This window comes from Dermacentor variabilis, chromosome 6 (assembly GCF_050947875.1).
Source record: "Dermacentor variabilis isolate Ectoservices chromosome 6, ASM5094787v1, whole genome shotgun sequence".
Taxonomy (NCBI): domain Eukaryota; kingdom Metazoa; phylum Arthropoda; class Arachnida; order Ixodida; family Ixodidae; genus Dermacentor; species Dermacentor variabilis.
This window is the reverse complement of record NC_134573.1, coordinates 119651469-119675488: the sequence shown is the minus strand read 5'-3', so window position 1 is coordinate 119675488 and position 24020 is coordinate 119651469. Positions and strand designations below refer to the sequence as shown.

Genomic DNA, 24020 nt, shown 5'->3' with positions numbered 1-24020 from the left:
ATACGTGTGAAAAATAAAAAAAAAATTCTGTGATAGCGCATACATGTGTTGCTCGATTTCTTTGCCTCAATCTATCCAAAAGGTGAAACAGCTTATTTGCTGCGCTCAAATTTCGCATTAGGAAGTAACGTAATCGTCGGTAATTTTTTATTATATCTGATCACTCTTCACGTGGTCGTTCCGCGCGACTTCTAATTGAAGGGGGTGTCTTTTTGCTTGCGGTGGACCAACTGAAAAGCACAAAGAAGCAAAGTGATCGCTTGCGTGCCCTCGCACCATACGAAACAATTGATTGATTCATTTATTTTCATAAGGTTCGCTTATTTTGCGACAATGAAAATGTTGATCACTTTTATGGCCAGATTTTTGACAACATTTGATTGTTAAAAGTGCAGACCAAAATTACATGACTAGATAAACAAAGAAAAGCACACATGTTTACACACAATGACGAAAGCTTAGCGCCGACAAGGGTGAATCGATGAGCAATGTAGTGGGAGCGACAATGCATTTTGTACAATGTGACCTACGTGTCCAGAAAAAAAGAGCAAGCAATTTAAGCGCCAGTCACAAACACAGGCAAGGGTTCAGAAACTTACACAATGAATAAGTAAATGGCTAACAATAAAGAGAAATAACGCATACTGAGAAATACCGGTGAGTAAATACGTGGACACGGAAATGAACATGTTAGTGAAGATAGGATAACAGAAGCCTGAAAAAAATATGTAAGTAACCGTATACAATGCCGCTGTTCGTGAAGAAACGCAGTAAAGCTTTCAGCACTGTTATTTGCATTTGTGAATCATTCCATGGTCCAAGTACTTCTTTTTTAAAAGAATGGTTATCAAGACCGCTGAGCGTTGATCTCAAAGGACTCTTCTAGCAATCGTAAAGAGGACGAGTCGTGAGCATGCTTCCATAGGTGACTACATTTTAACGTAAATTATCAGATAAAGGAATAGCTACCTGTGCATGCCAATTCCAATCTAAATAGGTGAATTAAAGGTCCGTGGCTGGGTGGACACTGGTAGGCGCCGAAAAGAACAAGCTTGCGTCAGTCGTATACAGAAAGCTAGCTATCCCTAGAATTTGTATCAGAGTGAGTGTTTTGCGTAATAAATTTGCATTGTTTCCGACAACAATGGCAAGAGCTATAAATTCCATGATGGGAAGAGAGTACAATGGAGTCGATTTTATGTTAGACCATAATTAATACTGTAACATAGACGTTAAGAACAATATTGTAAGTTTAGACATTGAAGAAAAACAAGCGTTTTGTGCGAATGCATACCACAAGAACAGGGTTAAACAAGTATAATACAAGATGAAATGCGCCATGCGTACAGAAATACATGACTTATAAATTAAGGCTTTGGTTGAAAAGTAGGCTGTGAGTTCTCTTCGAAAGGCTCTAACTTCGCGAATGCTAAGGATGTTTTCAGGGTTACCGTTACAAAGCATCACGGCGCGAGAGAGCGCCGGTGAATTGTAAGTGCATGTGTCACCTGAAATTTCTTGGTAGCCGACGATTGCTTCATGAGGTGCATGTCGCGTGAGGTGGTGACATGGTTTAGAGAGGGGAAAAGCAAATGGTTTTTGGCTGTTTGTTATTTCACGAAGCGGAAAGAAGGAATGAAACGTGGACCAGGCGCATGTCTGGTTTGTTACCCTGTACTGAGCGAAGGGGTCAAAGGGACAAAAAAGTGAAAGAAGGCGAAATAAAGAGAATCAGTTGCGCACACACGTGATCGTGAACAACGAGTCTTCAAATGGCTGTACAGACCTGTCGACTGGAGCAACTGTAGTAATACTGGCTTTGCTTTTCACGCCACCGAGGCGCACGGCCATGGTCAAGTATTTTCGTTTCTGAAAACGGTTTTCAGTACAGCCGGCTTGATGTTGTCCAGAGAAGTCCGCGCTAGACGACGTACCGGCAAACGAACAGAGAAGCGAAACGTTTATACGAGATTCTAATGAAGATAGCAATCATGATAACAAAACGTTTGTGTCACGCTGTTGTGTCTGTTATGTGTTATGTGATGTGTTGCACCGTGTTAAAGAGATTGCAGAGAACGAAATAGACAAGCTTGATCAGACGACCAGATAAACGAAGTATGTCCATGTATTGGTCGTGAAAGTGATTTTTACCTCCGCCTGCGTATAACGGATAGCACCCTTCGTGAAGGATGCGTTCTAGGTGAATATATAGCCTAGAGCAGCGTAGACACAGGACATAGAACGACAAGATACAGGGAGTGGAGCTTATTGGTTTTGAACTCTTGTTTTGTCCCCTTCCCAAATATGCACTACCCTTCTGATGTGATCGCGTTGTTGCAGCGTTGTAATCCAGTGCGCTGAAAATTTCCGCTTTGAACGTAAACGCTGTTTCGTACATTGACGTGCGGTGGAGGAAACCCAGTCAACAGAACGCGTGGTCTAAATAGGTATAGATTCTGTCGATGACCCGGCCTCGTCGGCAGGCTGGGGCCGTGGGCAGTTGATGTAAGTCACGTTCAAACCGAGTCGCTTATTTCTCTTCTTCTTCTCGAGGCGGGCGACAAGGTTCGGGATCTCTGTGACGAGCTTTGCGAACGAAGGCCTCCTTTTAGGGTCCTCCTGCCAGCACTTGAGCATAATGTCGTACCTGGGTATATTGGACAGAAAATTATTGAAACAACTGCAGGCAACATATAAGTATAAAGATGCTACTCAAGAAAGAGCCCCGTCGGAAACGACATGTATGCAAATAACTTTGATTTGGCGCACTAAGGTACTGATAACCGTAGTTTGAGCAGCATCATCGACGGACAGTATAGAAGTACATAGCACAAAAAACGCGAGACAACACGTCATCCGTGTTGCTTACTATCTATCAACATTCCTATACTTAAACTACAATTAAAGTCACGTAAATGAGTTTACAACTCATCGGGGCAGAAGCTTGGTTGCCTCATCCGGCGTCCTTGTTTGAGGAAGTCTACGATGTCCCAGTTGTCCACTTCAGGATAAGGTGTCACTCCGCGAGTTATCAGCTCCCATAAGAGCACTCCGTACGACCACTGCAACAGAAAGAACCCGTGGTATGTCTGCAACTTTTTTCAGTATGGCTTACGCAAGATCAGGTGAAAACCGAACGACTCATTGTACACTGCGCTTGTATACGGCGGGCACATACCACGTCGGTCTTGTGAGTGTAGATTCCTTTCTCCAAGCTCTCTGGTGCCATCCACTTCACGGGCAGCTTAGTCTTCTTATTATCCCCGCTGTAGTAGTCCTTCTCGTAAACATCGCGGGAGAGGCCAAAGTCAGCGACACGGACAATAAAGTCTTCGCTCAGCCTGCAATTGAAGTGCCCCTGAACACTCGTGTTTTTCTCCGTCAAAAACAAAAATGCCACGAAGATATTTGAACTCTTCGCAGGAGTCGTACTGAGCAATGAATCAAAGAACAACCAAGCCGACAGACAAGGAGGGTAGAACAGTAACTACTGTTAGTCCCTCCAGTATTTTTTTTTCTCAGTCGTCGCCATGGCTACAATAAAGCTAGACCACATGGCGCTGTTTAGAGTTCTTACTCACATGCAGTTCCGAGCTGCGAGGTCCCTGTGAACGAACTTTGTGTCAGCCAAGTACTTCATAACTTCGGCCACATGGACTCCAAATGTTATCAGTTGTTTTATTGTGGGTGTCTAGAATAGCGCCAGCCGAAAAAAAGAATTTCAAAAAGGATGAGTGAATAAAAGTCGCACTTCATCGCAGCAAGAAAAGTTCCCAAACTGCTACGTGCATATAAATTTCTGTTTGTTATTTATGACAGCAATCTCTACATACTTAGCTTTTACGCTGATTTGTGAACCTTGCTGCCTGAATGCTGCTGTGTGTCATATGTGCCTCTAAGGCATGCGCTCGTAGCTATTTTATCTAAAAAGACGCCTAAAGATCGCTGCAATGAACATTAAGCTTCTGGCCTGCAAAACATTTGTGAGACCTATTTTAGAATACGCTAACACAATTTGGTTTCCTTACACAGCAACCAACATAGCTAAACTTGAAGCTGTACAAAGAAAAGCCGCAAGGTTCATTCATAGCAAATATCGTTCTACTGACTCACCTTCACGTCTCTTAGCTTCCTCAGGCCTCAACACATTATCGACGACAGCGAAACAAGGTCGACTAAAATTTCTGTTTCAAATGCTGCACCGTCAGTATAAAATTGATATCACCCGGTACATTTCATATTCGCAATCTAGAATAACACGGCATCAACACGAACATACGCTAACCGAGTATTCATTTTCTAATGACGCATTCAGGCACTCATTCTTTCCTCGAGTAATCAGAGAATGGAATGAACTTAACTCGTCATTAACAGCGACAAATTCTTTATCCCTGTTCGTTTCACAACTGGAGCTTATCACAAGAGATTATTAACGATTTCTCATGTTTGTTCCCTGTTCTCTTTATGTTAAACTAACAGTGCTTAGAAAAAAATGTATACACTTGTTTGTTTCCAAATACTTCACGTTTTTGCTTTGACTATGATATGCCCCGGTTGTTGTTCATTTATTCTGCTTTGTTTAGTGTTCTGTTGTATAGCTTATCTACCTAATCCTTTGTATTTTGTTGAATATTGTTGCTTTTTCATTCTTTGTGTCGCTAGCACATGTATTTATGTCGCGAAAAAAAAGTGTTCATGCCCGTCTGCTAGGCTCTCGGCTGAGAGCGGCAGTATTGTAAAATAAAATAAGTAAATAAATAAAATAGCAAGGTAAGCTTTGTGTATTCACCGTTCTCGTAATCCTGTCTGAAACCTCGTTTGTGTCATGTATATTAATATTTATTATTGTGGTTTTACCAACACTTTTAGCCTATCAATTGCTATTTTTCGATATTGTCAAACAAGGTATCTGCACTGCTGCCGCCAGGGGGACAGATATGCATGAAATTTTGTTTATTACTGATGCCATATAGTTTCACTTCCCATTTTGTTCATTTCTCACTGTTGCCCACATTTTGAGTAGGCGTTGGAATGCGTGCATTTCTTTTCAGCCTCTTACTTGCATCTTTTATCACATAATAAGTTCGCACTATGATGCCGAACCTTTCCGCATGGCTAACCTTTTCAGCTATTCATATCGTTAAACTTTCGCTAACTATCGTTAAAAAGCAAGCCTGTAGTTTCGACTATATTCGTTTATGCATACGGTTCTCTGATACGTCCTTGGTACATATACACGCAAGTGGCTACGGCGTGCTAATAACGCGGCAGTGAGTGTTCAAGACACTTGTGAGAGGCTGGCATAACCCGTCACCAATCTTTTGAGTAGTTTTAGCTTAGAAAAACCAAAGTGCAAAATATTGTATATTTTGGTAGACTACTGTATAATCACCCAAAAGACAATAACGATGGGAAAAGATGGAGCGTGCATTGATATCTTGGAAGCAACAGCCATTATTCAGCGAGTGCATATACTAGATGACGTCAAGGCACTGAGCCGCAAGATACACAGAGGTTTCCTTAAGGATCGTAGAGTCCGCGCTTTGTTAATGCTAGTTAATAAGTGTGCGCATAAAACAGCGATTTATGAGCGAGAGTCACATACAACAGCGGTAACGTATGCGAGAGAGACCTAAACTTGCCATCGCTAGTCCTTTCTGTTGAATCTTTATGCAAATAACCTTTAGTATTCATAACGATACCTTGGTAGCCCCTACACTGCAATTTACACATGACAAGCCACATAATTTTTCGGGACACTCAAACGGCGACCATACTAAAAGTTAGCTTCTTAGAGGCGGACAGAAAGCAATGAGCAGGCGTTTAGGCAGCGTGATTTTCGATTCCCAGCTGTAAAGGCTGGGAACTTGTGTATTGAAAACTTCCGTGAGTAGATGTACGTGCAGGGTACACACACACACACACACACACACACACACACACACACACACACATATATATATATATATATATATATATATATATATATATATATATATATATATATATACGAACCTTCAGCTGTACCATTTTCATCTTCGATGCCCATAAGAGCGAAGTTAGTGGAGGATACCTCTTTTCGTGGGAATAACTGCTGCTCTCACATATCACTGTGCCTCATGTTTTTTTTTTGTAATCTGCACTGGAGCAAGCGTGTATTTACTTGATCTAAGCAATGATAACATTATCCATCAATAACATGAACGTAATTTCATACGGAGTACGATAAACTACGAGAATGGAGCTAAACGCCGAGGCGTTGAACCCAGAAAACAGTTTTTTCTACAAAAGTTATTAGAGGTCACTCTTCTGCTAGTGTCTACGGGAGCTAGAAGCATGGCGGTCCAGCCAGTGTGGAAACGATGGTTAGTACATGTATTTCCCTAAACTTCGCCCTTCTGGGTTCGAACGACTTCGTGGTTTTGCAAACTGATTATCTTAAACAAGATATTTCGCTATAATTGGAACAGTTCACGATGATTATGCCTGCGCACAGAGACTTGTTGCCTTGCTGTATTCAGAAAACTATGATAGCTCGGTTATTTGAAAGGTAGAGCACAATAAATAATGCCACAGAAGCGTCTGAAGCCACAAACTCAAATATAAGGTAAATGCATCCGTGTTGACAGCAACTCCTATGGTTTCTGAACGATCACAGCGCCAGAGTTCTCTGCAGTGATCTTTACAGGAAACGCTATGCATCGAAAGCAGTTGTCAGCATTCTCTATTGGCGTGCAGACACTACCGCAAAATGATGGACGAGCAACGAAACAACCCTCACGTTTCTGTCGTCTCTTATGTAGGAGAGCAGGTCACCGTATTTCATGAAGGGTATGATAACCATGAGGCCATCCTCCTTGTCGATGCTCAACCCGATGAGCGGAAGCACATTCACGTGGTGAAAGTCCTTCATGATGAGTGCTTCCTCCAAGAACGCCGTGCTGTCAACTTGACTATCGCGAGAGTCTACAGCGCCGCGTCAGAGAACATACCCGTCAGTGAAAGGAATCGACTATACTTTGTGTTGAATGAGAAAAGTAGGACTTCCTTCACAAACAGAACTTTGAAAAGCAGGAGCAGAAATCACGGGCCACGTATGCTCTTGCTTTCTATGCTCAGCACACCATCAGCGCAGTAAGCACTGCAACTGACCGACATTGCTTAATCGTTGGACGTAAAATAAAATAAACAGGACCCTCCTTTAAGGGGTGTATTGTGCTTTGGAAAGCTTATTGCATGTTTTGAGCGGTACAGTTAACGCAAGAGGCAAAGAATAGTGCAAAAAAAATTTTTTTTTCGAAGGGAGAAACACACGAAAACCTGCAAATTAAAGAAGTTGAGATTAAAGAATTGGGTGAAATAAAGTTGTATCTTTATTCTCAAGCGAAAAAATGAAGCTGAGTATGACTCTTAGTTTAATTCCAGTTGAGTAGAACCTCAAACAATCTGTTTTACTCAACCTTTTCGAACGTTAGCAGATAGAAAATATAATTTCGAGGAGCAGATTTGAAGTACTCACGCATGTCGTGCATTAACTATTGCAAAACATGATTCTATATCTCAGTGGGCAGTTGTTACTGCTCATGTTACAGGCGCATTCACTGGGTCAAAGTATTTGTTTTTTTTTGGAGGGCAGGGTCTCCTCTGAGTGGAGATATTTTGGTGCCGCACCTCCCTAAAACTGAATGTCTCGTTTTATTGGTTAGACTATTTTGGTGCGTCGTGGCTTACATATCAACCCATACAATATCGAAAATAAATTATGACGAGAACTCGAATATAAAAGTTCACCTATGTGCTCCTTAGGCGCACAAATTACCAAAACATCATACACCATTTGCGATATCTAGGTTGTTGCGTGTAACAACTGTCCTTCAAATATGCTTTAAACGTTATGTCTATTTAAAACGCCACCAGAATGTAAAAAGAAAATGCTCAGAATGAAAAATGGAATGGCAGAAATACGTACTGTTATGCAGAGTTTTAACTGCCACCTCTTGAACTTGACCTTTTTCTTCTTGCTCGATAGTCCCACGGTAGACACAACCGAAGTGACCTATTGGTGGAAAGAAAATGAATATACGGTTTTTATAACAAGGTATCTTCCGGCATTTAATAAAATCTCCAAATGAAATTTATTGTTCCAAATGTGTCAGAAGTGTCCTGCGCTCAGCACTTTTCGTGACCGAATACCGAGCTGTAGATGTAGTAAGCGTTCCTTACCAACTTATGTTACATTACTACCGCTTTGAAGCAGCGCAAAGTAGCGTTACAAAGATGGGATCATGCTGCAGGCACCAGCACTTCAAAATCCGACACGGGGTATGGACGATAAACTTCCAGCGGATCCTTACGAAAAGCGATGGATATAATATTACAGTTCAATAGGAATGCCCCAATTTCGCCAGAAAGGCGAAGCATTGATAGCGATAGCCAAGTGGTAGTCAATTACATGAAGTAAGCTTTGTAGTTTTATCGGCCATATAGATACAAGTAAACATTCGCTAATTGAATTGCGAGCATGATTATTCCCGCGCGCACCGGAAAAGATGAAAAGATATCATTCGATGACTGCGAACACTGGTTGTCACAACGCTGGCATGACCGCGTTGCATGGATGCATGGATGGATACAACTTTGGTGTACGTCCAGCAAGGTTTAACGCGACGCGGGCTGAGGTCTCACACGGGGGAACGTCGAGGCCCTGCATCAACGCCGCCTCACAGGCTTGCTGGACTGCCCACGTGTGGATTCCGAGGTCTGAGCTGCGCAGAGCGGTGGCCCACCTCGACGACAGGGTCTCCGGAGCAGATGCCATCCTTCATATAACTACATTGCACTCCCACAGCATGTGTTTGAGTATTGCTGGTCCTTCCTGGCACAGTTTTCACATGTCGTCCTGATGCTTATCAGGGAAGATAGGTTTAAGACGGAATGGATCAGGGATTACAATAGGTAGTGAGGCACTGGAAGTGGTAAGGTAATACATCTACTTAGGACAAGTAGTGACTGTGGATCCGGATCATGAGACTGAAGTAATCAGAAAAATAAGAATGGGCTGGGGTGCGTTTGGCAGGCATTCTCAGATCATGAACAGTAAGTTGCCATTATCCCCCAAGAGAAAAGTTTATAACAGCTGTGTCTTACCAGTACTCACGTACGTGGCATAAACCTGGAGGCTTACGAAAAGGGTTCTACTTAAATTGAGGACGACGCAACGAGCTTTGCAAAGAAGAATGATAGGTGTAACGTTAAGGGATAAGAAAAGAGCAGATTGGGTGAGGGAACAAACGCGAGTTAATGATGTCTTAGTTGAAATCAAGAAAAAGAAATGGGCATGGGCAGGACACGTAATGAGGAGGGAAGATAACCGAGGGTCATTAAGAGTCACGGAATGGATTCCAAGGAAAGGGAAGCGTAGCAGAGGGCGGCAGAAAGTTAGTTGGGCGGATGAGATTAAGAAGTTTGCAGGGACAACATGGCCACAATTAGTACATGACCGGGGTAGTTGAAGAAGTATGGGAGAGGCCTTTGCCCTGCAGTGGGCGTAACCAGGCTGATGATGATGATGGATCAGGGAAGGTGTTCGTCTGGAGCTGTCTCCAGGCAACTGCTTGCCTCCTGTTCAATTTGGGAGTCGGGGGTGGGTATATCCTTCTGGCGTTTAGATATGCACTGGTTATGTCGTTGTATCTGGTGAGCCTGTCCCGTTCTGCGCGGGGAGTGTTCGCTACCGTGCGAGAGGCGTTGCCCTGTTCGGCGCAGCGGGTCATGTCTCAATCCGTCCGGTACGCCGTCTCGTTTCGGTTCGGGAGCGCTGTGCCTTCCGTGGTGACGTGCGCGGGGAACCGTATGATCCTCTAGCTCGTGGTTTTCGATCTTCCCGCTTTGGCTAGAATGGACAGGGCTTCCTTGAAAATTTTACCTTTGGCGTAATTCATTACTGCCGTTTGCGAGTCGCTTATTACGACTTCGCATTCCTGTTTTGTGAGGGCCAGCGCGATCGCTACTTCCTCCGCTATTTCCTAGTGTTTGGTGTATACACTGCATGCGATTGTGATTTTGGAATTTGTGTCTATGACTACGGTGGTGTATTTTTGGCCGTTCGGATATTCGGCTGCGTCGACAAAGCGCGCGTTTCTCTTCCTGCCGCATGAACGGAGCAGAGCCTCGGCTCTTGCCTTTCTTCTACCTCGGTTGTAATCGGGGTGCATGTTTCTTGGGATGTTTGCCACAGTAACGGTGTCTCTCATTTTGTAGTGGATTTGTATTTTCTGGCCGTGCTGGTTGTGGTACGTTATGCCGAGCTTGTTCATAATGTACCTTCCTGTCGTGGTGGTCGACAGGCGTTAGAGCTGCGAGAGGCGTTGTGCTTCGGCTATTTCTTCTAGGGTGTTGTGTATGCCCAGCTGGGCCAGGAGCTCGGCGCTCGTCGATTCCGGGAGGCCCAATACTATCCTGTACGTTTTCCTTATGAGTGTGTTGATCTTGTTCTTTTCCGCGACGTACCAGTTGTGGTTGGCGGCTACGTAGGCGATGTGGCTGGCAACGAAGGAGCGGATCAGTCGAATGACGTTTTCTTCCTGCATGCCCGCGTGTCTGTTTGTTATCCTCTTTATGAGTCTCGTGGCGCTGGTGACTTTGCCTTCGATCTTCCTCACGGTTTCGCCGTTAGCTCGGTTGGCCTCAATGATCATTCCGAGGATTTTGATCTTGTTTATTTTGGGAATTGCGTTTCCGTCTTGGGGGTACAGGCCGATTTCCTCGTACTCCCGGGCTCCCGTGTAGCTCTTTGGCGGGATGCCTCTGCGCATGGGCCGGTAAAAGAGTAGTTCGGACTTGCTCGGGGAGCATTTGAGGCCCGTTCCTTGGAGGTACTCTTCGACTTTGTGAATAACCGTTTGTAGTGCGTTCTCAATTTTCCCGTCACTGCCACGGTCCGCCCAAATCGTTAAATCATCTGCGTATATAGCGTGGTATATTCCTTCGATTTCCCGTAGTTTCCTGGGGAGACCCAGCATGATTAAGTTGAAAAGGAGCGGAGATATAACTGAGACCTGGGGGGTACCTGCACTTCGCTGGCTCCGTTCTTCGTACTCGAGGTCGTCAACCGTCAGGGTGGCTTTGCGATTGTTCAGAAAGTCCCTCACGTAGTTGTAGGCCCTTTCCCCCAGGTTCAGATTAGATACTTGTTTCAGGATCGACTCGTGAGCGAAGTTGTCGAATGCTTTCTCCAGGTCTAGCCCTAGCATGGCTGTGGTGTTTCTTGTCTTGTCGTCAAGGATCTGGTTCTTCAGTTGTAACATGACGTCCTGCGTGGACAGGCGGCATCGGAAGCCTATCATGGTGAGGGGGTAGGCTTCCGTCTCTTCTAGATGGCTGTTGATACGATTCAGGAAGGCGTGTTCCAAGACCTTACCCACGCACGACGCGAGAGAGATTGGACGTAGGTTCATCAAGCTCAACGGTATTCCGGGCTTGGATATGAGGATAGCCTTTGACCTCTTCCACTGCTCCGGGATGCGGCCTTCTTTCCAGCACTTGTTGATATAGCCCGTGAGTTTGGTGACAGATTTGTCGTCCAAGTTTCTGAGGATTTTGTTGTTAACCCTGTCCGGTCCTGAGGCTGACTTGCCGTTGAGTTCTTGGAGTGCCGTTCTGATTTCCGCCACACTGAAGTCTTCATCTAACTTGGGACTGGGACTGCCAGTGTACCGGCCGTGCACGACCATCGGTCGTTGCGGAAGGTACTTGTCGCAGAGTTTCTTGACGATTTACTTTTCGCTCGCCACCCCTTTCTCTTTGTGCAGAAGTCTAGGCATGTCGGCTCTTTACTTGGATTTGCTTTGGGTTTCGCCCAGCAGGTGCCTCAGCAGTCACCACGTTCTACCGTTGTGAAGTTGCCCATCCGCGGCGTTGCAGACTTCGTACCCCTGTTGCTTGCTCAAGATTTTGCAGTGCTCTTCGATTTGTTTGTTTAGTTCAGCTGTCTTTTTCCTCAGCTTTCGACTAAGCCGCTGGGCTTGCCATCGGGTTTGTATGGATTTCCCAGAGGTAGCGAGGCGACTGTCCATCTCCGTCAGAATTTCGGGAGTGATGGTTTGCGTGGCCTTCCCGACATCTCTGGTCAGGTCCGCGATCCATGTGTCAATGTCACCGATCGGCTAGTCGTTTAGCCTAATATCCCGATGCTTGTGGAACTTGTCCCAGTCTGTCCATTTGAAGCTTTTGACCGGGGGGCGGTTCCCGCTCGGGGGATCGTGATCTCGATGATCATGTGGTCGCTACCTAGGTCTTCTAGGGTGTTTCTCCAGGCAGCCCTCTCGATGTTTTTGATGATTTTTAAGTCCCGCGTGGTATCTCTTGCAACCGAATTGCCCGTTCGCGTTGGGGCGTTGGAATCCATGATGAGCGTGTATTCCGAGTCTTGAGAGTCCTGCCTTAACTGTTTGTCCTCGGTTGTGGTGTGGCCGTATTCCCAGGTATGGCACGGAGCGTTGAACTCCCCACCCACTATAAGCGGGTTCAGGCCGACGGGCTCGGCCACCTTTTTGAGCAGGTAGAGAAAACGCTGCCGTTTTTTGGATGGGTTACTGTATATATTCAGTAGAAAGATGCTATTCTTTTGCGTTCTATTAGGAATAATCTCTATGATTATAGGCTCGGCCTGCGGGCCTTTATTCTGACGTTCTATGGGTACTAGGCCCTTTCTGATTAGTGTGGCGATGCCCCTATCGCTTTGGGTTTTAGGGACGAGGGCGCGGTAACCCGGGATGTTGGCCGATGCGCCCACAGTTTCTTGTAGCATTATCACATCAGGTTTTGGTTGGATGGTTCTTACGTATTGGTGTAGGACCGGTTTTTTTTCCGGCTAGACCTTTGCAGTTACACTGCAGAACCAATAGCACTTTATCGTGTCTAACCATCCTGGAGTCTTAAATAAGGAGCTGTTGAGAAAGTGGAGCGGTGCGTGGGGGGCAGTTCCACCATGGGAACGTCTGAGATTACGGGATCGATATTATGAGTTCCCGCTTTCGGCTGTGGTGATTGCGACAGGGACGGTGCCCACATCGCACATTCCTCGAGCTTGACCACCCTGGTTGTGAGACCGGATATGGCGGAAGACAGATTGCCCATTGCGCTTTGCAGTTCGGTAAGCATGGCTTTAATTTCCGATCTCGCCTGTTCGGCGCGGCTGGTGTCTTGGCTTTGCACGGCTTGCTTTCTCGCGGGTGGGGCTGCTTTGTCCTGTTCCTCGCCATTGTTGCTCGGAGCAGGAGTGCTGACGGGAATGGGTCTAGGGCGTTGCGCGGGAGGCGCGACCATTCTCAGTTCACGTACCTCTTGGGTTAGCTGTTGAACTAGGCTCCTGACCATGACGTTCTCATGTTTTATTTCTGCAATAATCTCATTGTCTATGCTATTTGTGACTCGCGGTTCTGAGGCAGTTACTCCGTAGACCCCGCGCTTTGGCGCGCCCTTGACCGCGTCTGCCCAGCTCACCTTTTCGGGGAAAGCCTGGACCTCCTGAATGCCTTGGCGGCGTCGGCTGGATCTGGACCTGCATCGGCCCGGTCCCGGGGTGCGACTGCGAGCTCTGCTCCTCGAGCGGCTCAGCTGGCGGGATTGTGGGGTCCCGGTAGCCGACGTCGATCTGGACCTAACCCGGCCTCCGGATCAGGATATTGGCTTTTGCAGGGCGGGGGGTTGCTCTCCTCCGAATTCCTTGACCGCCTCGACTTCTGCTTCCGCTTCAGCTCTTTTCCTTTCCCATGTTCGTTTTTTGACTATATACGGAGTCGTGAAGTTTGCTCGGCAGGATATGTCTGCCGTGGGGTGCGCCCCTCCGCATAGGCGGCAGTTTGGGGTACACTGGTTATTGGGGTCTGGGTTCTTGGCGCCGCAGCCCCTGCAGATCTTGTCTTGGGGATTTGGGCAGACGTTCATATGGTGCCCTAGTCTACCGCACTGGTGACAGATGTCGACCTGCTTCCTGTACAGCAAACAGCGAGGCAGAGTGCATCTGTACCTGACGAGAGTGGGCATTGTTATGCCTTCGAAGGCGATGATGACTGTCGTGGTGTTGCTAAGACGCTTTGCTGCTAGGGCTATCGGGTTCCTGTCGTTGACGATCTTGGAGTTAAAGGTTCTGGAGTCTTCTTCGAGGGGTATGTCTCAGATGACCCCCTTGGCCGCATGATCGGGTGCCGTTTCATACGCGTTGACCTCGTGTTCGCGGTCGCCGATCCCGATGACCTCAAGCTTCCTGTATTTTTCTGCGTTGGTGCTACTAGGTGTGCTGATAACGACGATGTTTTGATGGGTGTTTGGGCAGACGGTATCTTCGCTGGCGTCTTGATCGGACACTCCTGCAGCCCGGTATATTGCTGACACAATCCTGAGTGCGCCAATCGTTGCAGTGTTGAGGCCGCCCTTGGGTCTAACGACGATCTTGATGTCGTTCTTCGGGAGGGCCGGTATCCTGCTGGCCTTGAGTACCTGTTGTTTTACGTTCCGCGGGCGTCGCGGCGGTTGTCGACCGTCTCCCTCACTGGTGCGAGAGTAGGCTTCGTTCTTAGGTGTATCCAGCGATATGCTGTGGCCGGACAGGGTTTTGGAGCCGATCATGCACCAGCCGGCATCTCCACGGAATTCTTCGGGAGACGTCTCCTCTCCTTCGACTTGGACCTCCATGCTTGGCGAAAAATTGGTGCGTAGGGCTTGGGTATTGTAAGGCCTGGCGCGCGGTAGCTCGCCTAGGCTCGCCTCCAGGCCTGCGCAGCGTCTTAACGCGGCGTCGGCGTGGCTCGGGCGGAAATGCTTCGTAAGGTGGCGCAAAATCGTTTGCCACCATGAAACTTGATACCAGCCGGCTCCTGGCAGCTTGCTACATCCGAAAATAGCTGAGCTAGAAAAATAGCGTTCTGGCTCACAGTCACTCCCCACTACAGCATGTCTCCAAAATTATGATGTTACATGACTCACAAGACTAGATGCGCGGGACACAGAGCGCGTGATGCCACCAGCTATCTCGGCTCGCCCTTGGCATTTGCGCGTGTCGCAGATTACCTCCGAGATATGGCGCAGGGGCCGCGTAGGCGCTCAGCGGCGCGCACAGCCATGCTCAGCCACTGCAGGATAGTGGGAAGAGACGCGCGCTCTCATCGTCAGGCGCGCTCTCGATCACGTGATCTCCAACATTGGGCGCGCATCAAGCCACCATCCTTCTCAGCGTACCCTCGCATGCTTGCCCTCGCACCTACAGAATATGGTGCGCGGGACACTTATTTTTATCGTAGTTTAACTTTAAGCCGATCATCACGAACGACAGCGACGGCAAAAATGCGTCTGAGCTGTCCACATATTTCCTACTATTGTAATAAAAACAAAACACACAAGCAGACCACAACGGACCACCTTGATTTTGTAAACAGCTCAATGTGGCAACGACTGCTGTGTTATTTCGTGGGGCAACGTGATTCCATTATATATTTTACTTTATTTCGGTACCTCCTCTTGAATATTATAGGATATACCAATTCGTTATGTAATAGAAATAATTTGTCATTATGAGCATGTAGTGGAAAATGAACTGTGCAAGTTTCATTCGCATCTCCGAGTTCCAGCGAAGCATGCTGCCTAAATTGTCTTTCCAATTACAAAAAGATAGGTCAATGTGAAGAACACCAGATGGTATGGCCCTTCGATGGCGTTTCGACCTAGTGTCCGACCAAGATGAGTTCACCTGCTGAAAGAATAGGTCCACCTGTATGATATAAACCACCTTAATTCATAATTTCTCCATCTACAACGCATTATCTTTATCTATCGGAACATACTTTTTTACCTTGCACTAGCCTTTTTTTCTGATCCAGCCGGCGACCTCCGCAGAAGGGCAGAGCTACAACGATTCCAAAAATGGCTTTATGTTCTATGAAACAAGAAATGTCACTTAGACAGTCAGGACTAGATACCTTGCCCGATGACACGACCCAAATGGAGCCGCCCTCGATCGACGAGCAAGTTTTCTCTTTGAAGCATCGTTCTGGTTTCTTCATCTATGTCAAATGGGGCCTCCATCAGTGCTTGTTGGGCGACAACGTTGCCTTTTCGAAAGTAGCCTGTACAAAAAAAAATCAGAAAAACAGGATGATACTTAGCGTTGCGACTGCATAGGACGTAAAAACGAGGCATTTTCTTTCGACTTCTTTCGAACATGTCGTTTGTTTCTGTACTTTTCCTTTTATCTTTGTGTCTCCCCTTATCCTTACTTCAGTGAAGGGTAGCAAACCAAATGTTTCTCTCCCCTTCAATAAAGGGCGGGGACCCCGCCCTTTCTTCCCTTTTTTGGTGCAGATGTAGAAAGGCCGCTGCACAATGTCACTTCAACTGCAGACGTGTTGTATAAAAGCAGCACTGAGGCATAAAAATAATATTTCAATGAGTACCATTTCTGAAGGAATAAAATGGCATGTAGAAGTACACTTTACAAACAGAATTTCTTTGTTTTTTGTGTACATGCTTTAATATGATTTTGCTTAAAGAAATGTTCGCGTTAACGTATTTCTAGGTAGGAAAATTTCCTCCGGCAATACAATTTTGCAGAGCCTCTCCAAATTCGTATCACTTAAAAGAACTAGCAAGCTTTTCTTTTTTTCACACCGTTACTTGTTGCTAGCCCATATTTGGTTCATGGCTGTGGTGGTGTAAAAGGACGCTCTTTCCGGTCCTGTTCTTACTTCGTATTGTTTGGCAACCTATTGCGCAAGCATAATTTGAACCAACTAACCCGGCAACAAGTATCGATATGTTACTTTCCTTTATAGTAGGCCCTGATTTCTCTTCTTATAATAATAGCACATATTTAGCTTCTGCAATGTACTACGCATGGTATACCTGACAAGGGACAAGTGCTGGCTAAAGGTGCAAGCTATGTCATGTATGCGTGAAGGCTTTGTTTGGCCATGCGAAGAGGATTTGTCACGGATGGAAGCTGTAGTTGCCAACGCAAACCCGTCTTATGTGCTAGTTTAAGTATGTGGGTTTTGTGCTTTCCAACAGACAAAAAGCCGGAAGAAGACGCCTTTTCCTGTCATGTTCTAATTTCATATTCTTTCGCGCCTGACTACACCACAACACTGATTTTCTTTTTTTTGTCCCTTCGAAAGTTGCCTTCTGAGTTTTCGAAAAGTATGGAGATAGCTGGGTTAATCGAGAACCTCCTTTTTGCATATATAATATTACGGACTCAAGCTCCCTCACGATTGGATGCGTTAGCGAGAGAGTCGCCCTTGTTGTGACGCTGGCCGAAGCTAACGACGTAGCTGGTTTGCCAGGTGCCTTCGACTCGTTGACGTCGTCGGCGATGCAAGAGGAACCCCACGCCGGCGACCACCGCTGCAAGCGCGCCAGCCACCGTTGAGCCAGCGATGATACCGACGTGAGGACCTGGCTGCTCAGCTGTCATCAGCCTAACGGCACCAACCGGGTAGCTCTGTCCCGCGTAGACCACCTGCTCAAAGCAACCGCGCGCAGAGCATTCAGTTTGACTTTGCGCTAAGCGTTCAAAATTAACAAAGCTATAGTTGTTTGACATTTTCTATAAAAATTTCAGCGGCCACAGGGACCACATTGATGAATCTCCACTAATTTCCACTAGTACTGCTGTATTTGTTATAGTAACATCGCTATGAGTCTCTCAAGTATATTAATAAAAGGTTCCGAGCAATATTTGTAGAAAATTTAATAATGATTTTGTCTTCTAACTGTATATAAGCTCAATTATGCGTTTTTAGCTATGTGCTCTATACCAGACAAGGAATATAAAGATGAAAAGCGCATTGCGTAATCTATGCGCGGAGAAGCTTTCACAAAGCGTTAAATTAAATTCTATAAAAGTCTTCTAAAACGCGGCACTACTTTTACGTTACAACTCTTATACAGGAAGTTTTGTAGCATAGTGCATACATAAAATAAATTCCGGGGTTTTGTACGCGCCAAAACGACGATGTTATAATGAAGCACGCCGTAGATGCGGAGAGCGGATTAAAGTACGGCTGCTGGCTGGGCCAGTCGGTACAACTGCGCCTTTATTACAGCGCAAACGAACCAACAAGGACAAAGAAGAAAGTCGTAACACGAGCGCTGACTCGCGACTGAAGGTTTATTTCTTACAAACACTACATAAACAGGAAAACTCGCACACGCGTATACCCGCACAACAGCCATTACCCTCAACCACAACGTGAACCATGATAGAATAACGGTATACACAATATGGTGAGATTTGCGGGTTCCAAACATCCAGAAAGATTTTTTCTTTGCTGCGTAGCGCAAGCGATGACTTGCTGACGCACCTGTCACCACATTTGCTGATCGAGTAGGCCTCTGAAATGAGGGGGGCTTTTTCATCTTTATTTCTCCAGTTATATGGGTGTGCAATCAAATGCGGGCGTGTAAGCACATGCTGCGCAATGTGTTGCCAAATGTGACAGCCCTGCGTTCTTTATTCTGGAAGACCGTTGCTGCAATGACAGACTCCGAATTAATTTTGACCTCCTAGAGTATATGGTAGACGAGCGCTTTTGCATTACGGCCCTGTTGAAATGCGGTCGCCACGGCCAGAATCCGCAACATCCGTACTCAGCAGAATAACACCATATACTATTGACCCTTTTCGCGAAGCAGTTTGCCTCTAGAGGAACGAGAGGGCGCTTTCGGCGGCGCGCCGCACGTTGCCTCAGAGAAAGCGCCCGAATACGAAACCCTTACCTCTTCTGCACTGCTTCTATGTGATCAGCCGTCGGAAATGCAACTGGCTTTTCGCTAACGCACTGTGCTCTGTTCACGGTGAAAAATATGGAGCGGTGGAGTGAAGAAATGCACAGTAAGCTGCAAAAATTGTGAGTGGCATATTCAGGCACGGAATGAATCCGTGCGTCCAAGTTCGCGAAGCGCTGCTATATATAAGCACTGGCTGGGTTGCCGGTCTTCGAGATGCACCGCTTCCCTCGAAGAAAAAAAAGAAATAGCTCATCCGCCAGTGTTGTAGCGCTAACCTTCAAGGAAAGGACTTCAAATCCGGAACGTTTGCACGAGTGAGTACCGCTAGTTATACGATGACAAAGAAAGTAGCGCCGCTTCTTGGCATGTAGTAAATTTCTCACTCGTTATCTACACACATTCACCCCAACTCACACGCAGATTTACACTCACTCTATCGTCAATGTATCAAGAATAAGTGAACGGGCGCATACTTGAATCAATGCGCCGAGAGAGAGAGAGAACATTTTTATTAGGTAAATGCAGCATTGGAGAGGCGTCCTTATTAGAGAATGCCTTCAGCCCGGGCCGCGTTCTGGGCCCTCGCAATCAGCCGTTGCTGATCTTCGAGGTCGGAGCTGGCCAAGGCTCTCTCGCAAAGCTCGTTGGTGTGGCAAGGGTTCGGCGGATTTAATGGTGCCGCTCTGCAACGCACTCCTACGTGCCTGAGGGACTCGGGTTCTGCGCAGAAGCGGCATTGCGGAGGAAATTCTGCAGGGGCTATGAGGTGATTGCTGGTTGGGTGGGGGAATGTATTAACCTATAGAGCCCGGAGAAATCGCTCCTGCTCTCTAGGTAGTGACTTGTGCGGGGGTGCACATGTTCTGCGGGTTAGCTTGTAGTGTTGTGTGTTGCCTTGGTACGAGACTAGAGGGTGCATGCGCTAGGGTTCAGATTCCTCGGCGTTTGCTCGATGGGTCAAATCTCGAGCCACGTGGTTGGCGACCTCGTTGCATGCTGCTCAGATGTTCTTTGTTGACGACTACGGTGGCTGTTGTGGCTGCGCGTCTGGTGTAAGACCTCGCGCCCGTGTAGGCTGTACAGGGTAAAGTCGCCTATCGCTTGTGTATAGCCAGGGCCCGGGCCTCCCTTCGTTCTGCGTGGTGCACTGGGCGCCTGTTGCGAGGCAGAGGACGTACGCCTGGGGCTCTCTGCCCCACTCAGCCACCCTCCGCCTCAGACCGCACGTCATCCATGCGACGAAGCATGCATGGGTCACCGCGACTACACCGACTGCACGCGAATGTTCGAAGCTGAAAGTTTCGTAAGGGAATGTTCCAAGCTGAATTTTCGTAAGGACCTAGTGACTAGGGATAATACGTATTTGCAACAAGCTATTATTACAGCGAACAGAACATCTACGTTACAAGCCCTTGTGTCCAGCAAGAACAAACCTATCCCAACTGAGCACACCCGCGAGCAATCAGGCTGAAAAAAAAATAATGGGATAGTGAACAACCGGGAAACCTTACAGAGTCAGAAACGTGACAGGCCGTCGGTTATAAGTATTTGCTAAATAACTTACAAAGAGTTTGACATATTGATACTGATCGCGCCGTTTGGGCAAAGCGTGTTGAGCTCCGAAAGCGCTTACGTGTTTTTTGCAGCTGTAGCCAAAGCTTCGCGTGTCTTCTGCCCAGTCGACGTCTACAATATCCAACGAAACAGGCGTTTGCAGAGCCGCACTGGCGTCATGTACACTCATTATAAACGCAGAGTCAACGGAGACAGCCGAGGCAACCCATGAACGTGTCACCACGTGATAAAACATGACAGCGCCCACGGGATCACCGTGAAAAGGGTCAATAGCCACCGTGCTACCGCAGTGGTTATAGTGATTACGTTCCCGCCCGACAAATCAGCAACATACAGAAGCTGCAACCGCACCACCCACATGATCCAAGTGACCGCGGAATACACTGTCTCAGAGATCAGCATCACGCTATCAACGGGATCAGCCCTGTTTTACAATTGCACAATCTCTAGGAGCGGCGCACCTTACCCAGCGAGATGCCGACTGAGAATGTGTGGCGGCGGTGCCGGCGGGGGCGGCAAGCGGCAGCAGCACTTTTGTTCGCGGGCCTGCAGGGTATTGACTTACTTATACTGCCCGAGCCCAGATTACTATGCCTAAACTATTCAGCACCATGGAACCGACATGATATAACAGACTAATCACACATCAAACGCATATATCTGCGTGCGCAGTTTTAAGCTCCGTTATATAAAAACAGTCACGACTTTTTGTTGATGATGACTACACTCAGTTAGCAATATGTTTGAAAATAAACAAGCTGTTCGGAAGATGCTTACTCACTTCTAACGCGCAAGGTGAATCTTGTTCCAGAACGCCAGGCTTCATCTTGCAAACAATTGAGTGCGAGCTGACATTGGTGACATCGCAGGCGTCATCCAAGCCATTCACACGCACGAAAACATGCTCATCGTCCATAAAAAGTCCGAAGTGGTTTCCCTAAAACAAAGAACATGTGATCGATACACCCAAATCATCCAGTAAAAGACCATCGTCCGGCAACATCACTGGAAAAGCATCTATGAGCACAAGTACCCTTTAAATGGCATAAGGCAAGGACATATATATATATATATATATATATATATATATATATATATATATATATATATAGAAAGAGAGAGAGAGAGGGTTTTGCTTAGAGCAGTATTACTGCGAAGTAGTGTTTAGTAAGGCCGACACTAGTAACTGGTCAACGGCTTCAAGTGAAGCATAGAAATTATGGATGACAAACGAAAGTCATAAGGGCTGTGTCTGCTGATACGTTCATGAGCACGTTCATCGGTAACGACGTCAGCAAGTGGTCCAAAGTAAGAAACGCTGCACTTGTTCCAATATCATTGTTGAACGTCGTTATAGACATTGCGACAGGTTACTTTAACTTGGCAACTGAATTCTGCAAAATTATGGGGACGTTTATGACATTGAGTTCACAGAGACTGTAAGTGGCTACAACGATGACGACGACATCAAGAACATCGAAATAATTCGGCACAGCGATGCTAACATTGTCTTGCAGTCTTAGCTAATACTAGTCAGCCTAATTAAACGGCTCAAAGTTAACTTTAAATAAACTAGAATACTTTAAACTAGTTAAGTTTAAGTTAACTAAAAAGTTAACTTGAATCCCGCACCGTAATTTCAACTGCGAGTTCGCTGGGGTCGACGCTACGTTCCATTTCCGGAAACCTCATAAACTGTGGCTCCGGCTGGTAGACGAAAGTGAAGTGTCCATTGCCGCCGTCGATGGCCTGTGGAAGATGCAGCCCATCCATTTGAAAACTGATCCACACCAGAACAGAGTAGTTCAGTCCCTTCAACTCGCTGGGGCTGATAACAGATGACTCCATAAGGGAAGTGCCAGGGCACTGCATCTTGAAGCTTCCCTCTATGACACGGCATTCCTGTAACGCATGGTATATATGACCAAAACGTTTCAATGGGCATCTCCGATTATACAAACAGCGCGCATGCTACAACATTGGGGTAAGGTGCATCGTGTACCTTGAGAGTACTGTGTGAAGCTGAGATTGGGTTAGACATTAAACTTGTGACTGGGAGATTGCAGTGAGACATGCAGCACGTAGGTGACAATTGAAAAAAGAATATATATATATATATATATATATATATATATATATATATATATATATATATATATATATATATATATATATATACACTCATATACACACTCACACACTCATATATGCACACTCATTCATACAGATTCACCTCGTGCTTAGCAGCTCAACACCACAGCTGCTAAGCCACCGCGGCGGGCCTTCTTGCTGCTCTTCTCTCTCTTCACACACACACACACACACACACACACATACATATATATATATATATATATATATATATATATATATATGTATATATATATATATATATATATATATATATATATATATATATATATATATATATATATATATATATATATATATATATATATATATATATACACGCAAGAACAGTGGGAGACACGCGAAAGACATCGCTGGCCGCTTTCGGCTCTTCTTCGAAGGTACTTTTGTGAACTTAATCTGTATGAACACCCCTTTCCTTCTATACGCTATACGAAGTGCAACGTCACGAACAAAAGCTGCGTTTTACCTTTCTGATGTTCTCCCTCTGCTCTTGGTTCAGAGAGGTCACTCGAGTGACCATAGCAGGCTGAGCCACGCTGTCCAAATGGGCGCCCATCACCTCGAGAGAGAAGTTCCCACTGCGAACCATCATTGAACCTATGGCGACCATCAGCATCAACGTAGCTAATGCCGCTCACACATAGAAAGCTGCTTAACGTTATTTTCAATCAGTTCAACTTAGCTTCGACCTCGTCCAACCTGTACCCACAGTAACCGTATGCCCATAGTAACGTTGTTCAAGCCTTTAACAAAAGACCACAACTTATGAATTTTCAAACGTTACCTTGGTGAATGCTGCCCCATGCACAGTCGACTCATTAACACTTATATGCTGTCTTCCAAACCTTATCTATTATTTTCGGCAGTAATTAAATAGACATTTTAGCCATAGCACTTTGCTATTAATAAACCTGTCAGCTAACTATTGCTTTTCAAGGTCACCTACCAGAGGACGGTATCTTATCACTCCAGGAAGAAACTAGAAGAAACCAGTGTATGGAAAACGCGATGTTTAACACAACACTCGGACGTTCGCGTTAAGAGCCATAGAGTCTGTGCTCATATCCCCCAAATGCATTAGAAATGTCTGCCTGGTCAATTTAATTACAGTATACTTGACGCAAGCTGGCCTTAGTTGCCTCTGCACCAGAAAATATGGCCTACCCTGATCAAATTCATCAACATCCCAAACTTCAAGAACAACTTCAGATACAACACCCCCAATTTCCCTGTGTGTCACTTGCCTGAAAGTAGACCTCCTCGGTGTCACGTCGTCGATGATGGGGTCAGGTTTGTAGGTGAACTTGGAGCTCAGGTTTTCTTTTGGAATAAAAGGAACGTCCGTGCCATCTATAGTGAGGACGATCTGCATCTCCTGGTTCAAGCGACTTTTGTTGGCGACGGCACTCGTTGAGCATTCCAGCAAAGTCGAGTTCATCCTGTTACGTCGCATATCAGTTATAACTGCAGTATTGGTTATTCCGACATAGCTATATACAGGCAGAACT

General features: G+C 46.0%; 1 protein-coding gene across 1 annotated transcript in view; it reads right to left on the bottom strand.

The window, feature by feature from the left end:
• Positions 1-364: 364 nt before the first annotated feature.
• LOC142586275 (hepatocyte growth factor receptor-like) overlaps positions 365-24020 on the bottom strand; it is a 57172-nt gene continuing 33516 nt past the window's right edge. The window contains exons 12-23 of the mRNA XM_075697523.1: positions 23677-23951; positions 22979-23109; positions 21991-22260; positions 21140-21295; positions 17263-17512; positions 15975-16121; positions 7970-8056; positions 6782-6966; positions 3582-3691; positions 3179-3341; positions 2926-3062; positions 365-2647 (exon numbers count right to left, since the gene is read on the bottom strand). Of these exons, the coding sequence (XP_075553638.1) occupies positions 2440-2647; positions 2926-3062; positions 3179-3341; positions 3582-3691; positions 6782-6966; positions 7970-8056; positions 15975-16121; positions 17263-17512; positions 21140-21295; positions 21991-22260; positions 22979-23109; positions 23677-23951 (2119 nt within the window). The 3' untranslated portion in view covers positions 365-2439. The remainder of the gene's footprint in view (positions 2648-2925; positions 3063-3178; positions 3342-3581; positions 3692-6781; positions 6967-7969; positions 8057-15974; positions 16122-17262; positions 17513-21139; positions 21296-21990; positions 22261-22978; positions 23110-23676; positions 23952-24020) is intronic.